This window comes from Cyprinodon variegatus, unplaced genomic scaffold, assembly GCF_000732505.1.
Source record: "Cyprinodon variegatus isolate N-32 unplaced genomic scaffold, C_variegatus-1.0 Scaffold1595, whole genome shotgun sequence".
NCBI lineage: Eukaryota > Metazoa > Chordata > Actinopteri > Cyprinodontiformes > Cyprinodontidae > Cyprinodon > Cyprinodon variegatus.
The window spans coordinates 15,513-22,366 of NW_015152048.1; the positions used below are offsets into that span (position 1 = coordinate 15,513).

At 37.2% G+C, this 6,854-nt stretch overlaps 1 protein-coding gene across 2 annotated transcripts in view; it reads right to left on the reverse strand.

Moving 5' to 3' along the window:
* Positions 1 to 246: 246 nt before the first annotated feature.
* Positions 247 to 6,854, reverse strand: part of smpd2 (sphingomyelin phosphodiesterase 2) — a 7,414-nt gene continuing 806 nt past the window's right edge. For both annotated transcript variants that reach the window (XM_015403909.1, XM_015403908.1), the window contains exons 2-11: positions 5,720 to 5,847; positions 5,515 to 5,611; positions 5,293 to 5,369; positions 4,820 to 4,913; positions 3,910 to 3,999; positions 3,734 to 3,816; positions 3,165 to 3,297; positions 2,595 to 2,699; positions 2,348 to 2,516; positions 247 to 1,659 (exon numbers count right to left, since the gene is read on the reverse strand). In XM_015403909.1, the coding sequence (XP_015259395.1) occupies positions 1,235 to 1,659; positions 2,348 to 2,516; positions 2,595 to 2,699; positions 3,165 to 3,297; positions 3,734 to 3,816; positions 3,910 to 3,999; positions 4,820 to 4,913; positions 5,293 to 5,369; positions 5,515 to 5,611; positions 5,720 to 5,769 (1,323 nt within the window). In that variant the 5' untranslated portion in view covers positions 5,770 to 5,847 and the 3' untranslated portion in view covers positions 247 to 1,234. The remainder of the gene's footprint in view (positions 1,660 to 2,347; positions 2,517 to 2,594; positions 2,700 to 3,164; positions 3,298 to 3,733; positions 3,817 to 3,909; positions 4,000 to 4,819; positions 4,914 to 5,292; positions 5,370 to 5,514; positions 5,612 to 5,719; positions 5,848 to 6,854) is intronic.

Sequence of the window (6,854 nt, forward strand, 5' to 3'; positions counted from 1 at the left end):
TCAATCTGATCTAAGCCTGAGCCTTTTAGCAGAGATTAATGGCCTAGCAACAGTGACTTTGTGAATAAATTCAGAGTTGTTCCGATCTGGATTTGTATAAAAAAAATTCTAAGACATGACTCTTCATTCTAATAATCTTTGTTCTTTAAAAAAATTTACTAAATAAATCAAGTTTTGTGACAAAATATTAAAAAGCATAATTCTTCCCCAAGAAACTATATGAAACTGAGAGGCCCAAAGGTTTTTATATTGTCTTTATTATTGCTTTTGTGATACAATTCACTTTCTTCGGTGTGATTTAAGAACAACTAAATCCTTCACAGTATGGTTTAAAGCAACACAAACATTCAGACATGTGGAAAAACCAAATTAAGTTTGTAATCTGAATCAGCATCTCAATTAATATATTAATCATCCTAAAATTAGTTGTCTTTCAAAGCATTTTGAAAAAAAAAAATCATCTTTGATGATTAAAAACAGCAAGTTACAAGTAAATCATGTTCAGCCAATTCAAACTATTTTTATAGCTTCAGATATAAAAAAAAATAATAATAATAATCCGGAGTGCAGATTGTCGGTAAAACGTGGGCATAAAAATTGAATGTTACAGCAAGCAAAAACAGAAGTCCAATAATAAGATCATTTATCCCTTCACTTAGAATTTGACATGAAATGTTTTAACAGTTTCATAATGATCCTCACAGTATAACTTCAGGGGGGGAAAAAAACATCTACAACATAAACAATTAGGAGATTCTGCTTCTTCTAGGTCAGAGAACTTTCTCTTGGCTTCAAGCAGAAACTAAGCCTGAAACTGGCCCCACAGTCGCTATGTGATAGCTGGTAGAGGTCAGCAATGCCACACATTATCATACCAAAATAACTGGTCCCAGTCAAACTGCAGGTGGGTGGAATGCACATCAGACCTGAGCCTTAATAACACAAATATATCATAGATTTAAGACTATTAAGTGTCACAGCAATATTTAACCGTTACTGTGAAATAGGAAGCATGGCTGTATACTTTAGCTGCATAGAGGGAAGCCTAGGAGCAATACAAGCCTGCAGATGACTTTAAAAGTATAAACAAATGACAGCATATTTCCTGCAATTTCAGAAATGTTTCTTGCGTATAATCAATCCCGAGGTTTTATTGTCAATCTCCAAAGCATATTACGAGTAGCACACTAAATCCCACTTCAAAGCCTCCTGTTTATAAGCCTCGACTTTGAAGTTATTCCTCTGCATCCAAGGCACTAGGCAGTTTCTCCACTGGTGACCTTTGGGGAGCATTGTGAGGCTGAGCCACGGGAAAACCTCTGAGCTTTTCTTGTAGACTACCTACAGACAGTCTCATCTGGTCTTCAGCTCCTTGGAGAGACTTCAGCTCCATGGTATAAAAGATGTAGAGCAGAGAGGTGGTGAGCAGGATGACGAAACACAGAGCAGCCAGCAGGTAGAAGGAGATACGAGGAAAAGGCTGTTCTGCTCCCAGAGTGAAGCAGGGAACTGCAGCTATGGCCAGCTCCAGGAACAGCAGAGCTAAGCCCATCACTCCAGTACGTGCTGCAGTGTAGCGCATCCTCTCAGCACAGTGCAAGCCCACTTTGACTTCGGTGCGTGCCTCAGTTAATGTGTCAACAAGCTCGGCGAGCTTCTCTAAACATTGAGAGAAAATGGAAAGAGTTAAATAAAATACATTCACCAACTACCTTGAAAAACTGCACCTAACTGATGTTTGTATTGTCCTGTTTAGTACAGAAAACACTCTTCATAAATCATTTAGACAAGGAAACATTTTAAAGAACAGAAAATGCATCATTATTCATCTAAAACCAGACAGAAACACCAATGGGAGCAGGTGTGGTCCTCTGCTGCTGTATGTCTCAGCATAAAATGTGTTTGTTTTAGAGATGGAACTTGTAAAACATGGATTTATCCAGTGGTTATTTTAACAACTATTGCCTTTCTATCATCTTGAACTAGACGGCAGGTGCTCCTCGAATATCTACAGAGAACATTAATTTACACAGCTGCTGATCTTTGGAGATGAGATGAAATCCCCCTTTTATTTCTACATGATTGATGCATGGTTTTAGCTTCAAGTAACTATTTTGCTATTTCTCAGGGTTTTATGTTGGTAAAAACCAAGCTATAAAGTAATGAACTTGGTTAGATTTTGTTTAATTTGAAGGGACACAGCACAGGACAAATTAAATCAAGGGACTCAGTCTTCCAAAGGGATAACCTTGCATGTTCATGTATCAAAACATCATAGAAAAGGGGCATCATGTGCCGTCTATATATACACACAGCTTAGCTTATCTTGTAGTTATAATAGAGATACCTGTGGGAGTGTCCTGAGTCTTGTCACTTCCAGTCTGAGCTGGGATTTTGGATTCTAGTCGCAACTCAGCAGTGAGAGCCTCGTGATCAGAATAAGGGAGGGGATGGCCCGGCACTGAGCCTTTGGTGGTGGACATGAAATCACAATAAACGTTGGTTTTGGATGAACCCTGAAAAAAACAATAAGCGGATTGAAAATTACTTATAGCTTCAAGAATATGAATATGTTAAAGTAGGATCTGACTCACCTTAAACAGGATGTAGTCTATTCGAATCCCCTTCTCAAAGGGGATTAGTTCATTTTTACCCACAAAAAGATTATCTGCTATTAAAGTTATTCCATTTTCACATCCCTGAAAAAGATCAGACATTTTCAAAAACAAATTTGCAATGAAGAAGTTAATCATTTACATCTGACTAAGCTGGAGTTCACTTTTCTCAGTTTCTTGCATATCACTCTGACAACCAACCAACTGTGATCAAAAAACGCTAACCAACAATGATAATGTCAAATTTAACCCAACTGTTTCACAACTATTTGCAGCAAGCAAAAGATGCTCAAACCAAACCCTAATGTTAAGACCAAGCTTCCAGTAAATGAGCTTCACAGTGGAGACATGCCTAAATCCTGTTTGATTGATTTAACTCCAATAATTCATCAGTAGATTTTTTTAAAGAGAAAAATGGCTCGAACCCCAAAAAAGGCTAAACTATATTATAATATACCATTTCTTTAACTGATCTTTATTACAATCTATTATATTTTCTGCACATGAACAAAATGAATTATCCTGGGTAGCGTTTTTGCTGTTACCTACATCAAATTTAGCCGTTTCTGTATAACAGTCCCTCAGTCCGGTGTAAGACATCAGCAGTCTGCAGCCGAGGTCCTGAGGGTGCATGTTGAGGTCACCCCCCATAATGACAACATCTGCTCCTGTAGAGGTATGACTAACAGAGAAAAGATAAACATATTCAAGGATGCAGCTTAGCATGAAGGTTAAAATGGTTAAATTCTTGTGCTAATTGAAAATCAGAGCAGATGACAGGTGCAGACGTGCAGCAAACCGCGAAAAAAGCTGCAAAAACACTCTCAGAAAAACAAGCTGCAAACAGGTGAAAACACGCAGCAAGCAATTTTTTGCAGTGTATTTCCGTTGCGTTTGTTTTTGTGTTTGCATGTTTTGGAGTTTACATTATATGTTTTCGCAGCTTGTTTTAATGTTTACTGCACGTTTGCACCTCTCAGCCACTGTAGAAAACACACACAAGGAAACGTTAGAATGAAATAAGTCTAAATGCTCACATGTGGCGATATCATTGCAAAAAATATGCAAATATACTGCAGAGTAAACACACAGTATGTATTGAAGCAAAGACACCCTACCGAATGAACTGCTGCAGTTCCCAGGCCTGAACCACTCTGTGAGGCAAATAAGAGTCCGTCTCTCTGCTGTATTCAGCATGAAGCTACAATTGATAAACGGAGACCAATTCTCACAATGAATAATTGAAATTAAATTGGTAAACAAATCTTAAAAACTGATTTTTAGCAGAGCTTACATGTGTGACATAAACGTTCACAGTCAGGCCAGCCAGGTTCAGTATGGCCATCCCGACAGCTTTCCCGGCAAACCAGTCCCCATGGTGAGCCTGCACAAGAGAAATGGTATCACGTTTATAGCCGAGAGAAATAAAAGGAAAAAAAAGGACTAAATAAATGTGGCAGTGAAAATAAAACTGGGAATATTTTACTGCTGAAGTTAGCCATTAGTATTTTGCACCAACATCTGCTAAAAGAGTAAGACTATATTTTTCATCCTTTCTGTGCATTTCGGTGGCGCCATTATCTGCGACTCAATAAAAGCATTCTCACCCATGTCATATGAGATTATTTGTAATGCTGATGTAACAAATGCACCAGGCCCCGGAATAAAAACGTGCAAGGCAATGATCCAAGGCAACAGGTTTAACCATACAAGAATAACAGGCATAAGTCTGCCAATAAACCACATGTATACAAAGAAAAGGCCTTTTTCCTTTTTTATTTATGACGCATCAAAACATTTGAGTGTGTGAGAACTAGCAGTTGCATGGCTGCACTACAATGGCACAGGATGAGTGACTGCATTTATTCAAACTAACGGCTCTAATTAATCCTGCTTCTCATGAACTACAATAAGATGTAGCAACAAAAGTTAATGACTGAGTTTAAAATTAAAAGTTATGGTTTGGGCTATGGGAGGAAGGCAGAGCACCATAGGTCAGTGTTTTTCCATCCTGCTCCAGGTTCAGATGTTCCTCTGCTTCAGCAGCTTGCAGTATCATCGGTAGGTGTGTTTACACTCTCCTTAATGCAGTTCAAACGTCACTGTCAGGTTTTTGGTTAATTTATTAATCACTGTGCTAAAGGATTGCTTGTAGTCTGTAAACATAAATGTTTCAGGAGGTTATTATAACATGAAATACTTGCCATGTATGGGTAACCGTTCAGAGAGTAACGATAAAGGAACGTGTCCTGGATTCTGTGTTTGGAAAAAATAGCCAGACCACTTCCTATGACCCCGCTGCAAAGAAAGACAAAAAAGCAAAGCATAAGTAAAAGATTGAAACATAATTTATTGTTAGTTAATCCCCTGAAGAGGTTAAAATCCATAATAGCAAACAAAAGTGATTTATCTCATGAAGTTAACTCTTTTTCATAGAATAGGACTACCAAGCTAAAACAGCTTTGGCGTCGGGTCAAAACAGATTAAACAGCAAAGAATAATCCTTCATGAAGCTTCTTGGCTTTTCATATAGCTCAGTCGTATTCATATCAATTTTTCTGACACCCCACTTCTACTGGTCTTTTGAAGACATCATGCCCCGCCCAGTTAAGAGGGGAGCCCGTTCAAAGTCCACCAGATAAGAAATCCTTTATGGGTAGAAGAACACAAATATTACCTTTTGAAGTAATGAGAATAAGGATGAGTGGAGGCAAGCTTGACTTTCAAGCAGATAAAGTCCTTTTCACTCCACACCTTTAAAAAAAATATAAAAAATATGAAATAATCCCTGCTGGTCGAGTATTTCTGTCAGTTTAATGTAAGCCTTCTGTTAGTTTACCAAATGATGAAGCTGTTAAAGTATATCCCTTTAGGAGATTGTGCAACAGCCTTCACTTACCTCTTGCAGTAAGACAATATCATGCTGTTCCTTGCACAGCATTTCTCCAATCATTTGATATCGCTGAGAACAGTGTTTGCTTAGATATCGGATCCCCCTGTTAAAAAAAAAAAGATTTTGCAAAGGGGCATTTTTTATTTTATTCTGTAAAGGAATGTTTTTTTAAACATTGCATTTAGAATATCTTCAGACAACAGTCACTGACCAGCAATTGAGAGAAAAGACTCGCACACTGACACAGTCTGTGTTAGCCATGCTGACGAGTCAGTAGAGGTGATGATGGGGTTTCAGATCACGAGTAGTTTAGATCAGATGTGGATACTTGGGAGGATCCTGGTGGATCACATAAAACATTTCTGGTAACTTGAATTAATTTGAGTTCCTGCATTGTTACTACAGGGGACATGTGGCTGCACAAAACATCCAAGGTGCATGCATCAACCTAGCAATACGAGAAATTGAAGGGTTACCAAAGGGTTATGCATCTATGCATTAAAAAATGAACGTGTATGAATGTGATTTAAAGACAGTTATCAAAACAATAAATTAAGGAAAACAGCAGAACAAATGATGATTGCATATTAAGCACAAAAATGTGCAAGTCAAGCAAATTGCAGTCAGACAAATAGCTTCATACTTTAATTTCTTATAAATGTTTCAAGTATAGCAGATGTTTGGATAACCAGTAAGACCCCAAAATACACATTATTAGAATTTGATATAATAAACTATTAAAATACTTTAAGTTACAAAATGCTGCAGTAAGCTGTCTGCAATGTCATTTAAATAGCTGATGAATGATCAATGTGTTAAAGTTCAGCTGACCCAGACCAGTTTCAGTATGTCAGATGTTTTTTTTAGCTGAGGTTTTACTTTCCTCAAACACAAAGAAAGTATTTTGGATTTTGCTCTTCAAGATCAACAACAAACCAGTAACATTGCTTAAAGGGGAAACAAAAGTATTAAAAGCAATCAGAAGAGGTCAAAGGTAAATGGAATAGAAAAGGGCAAATTTCCTAAGTGCCCAACTACAATCAAATTAGCACAATATGTTAAGATAACAACAGGTTATTGCGGTAAATACTGGAGCACATTTATATTTATCTCCCTGATGACAGATCATGAAAAGCAAACATCTACAATCTTTGGTTTTAGCTATATCTGTGGTTATTTTTTATATTAAAAAAAAATACTTACGGAAGGTCAACTGAAAGAGACACTTTGTTAAAATAATACTTGTGTTAAATAAGAAAAAAAATTAATCCCCTTAGCACACCTTATTTACAGGATTTATAGTAAAAGAATGTGATAGAATGAGGCAAGGTAAATCAAATGCATCA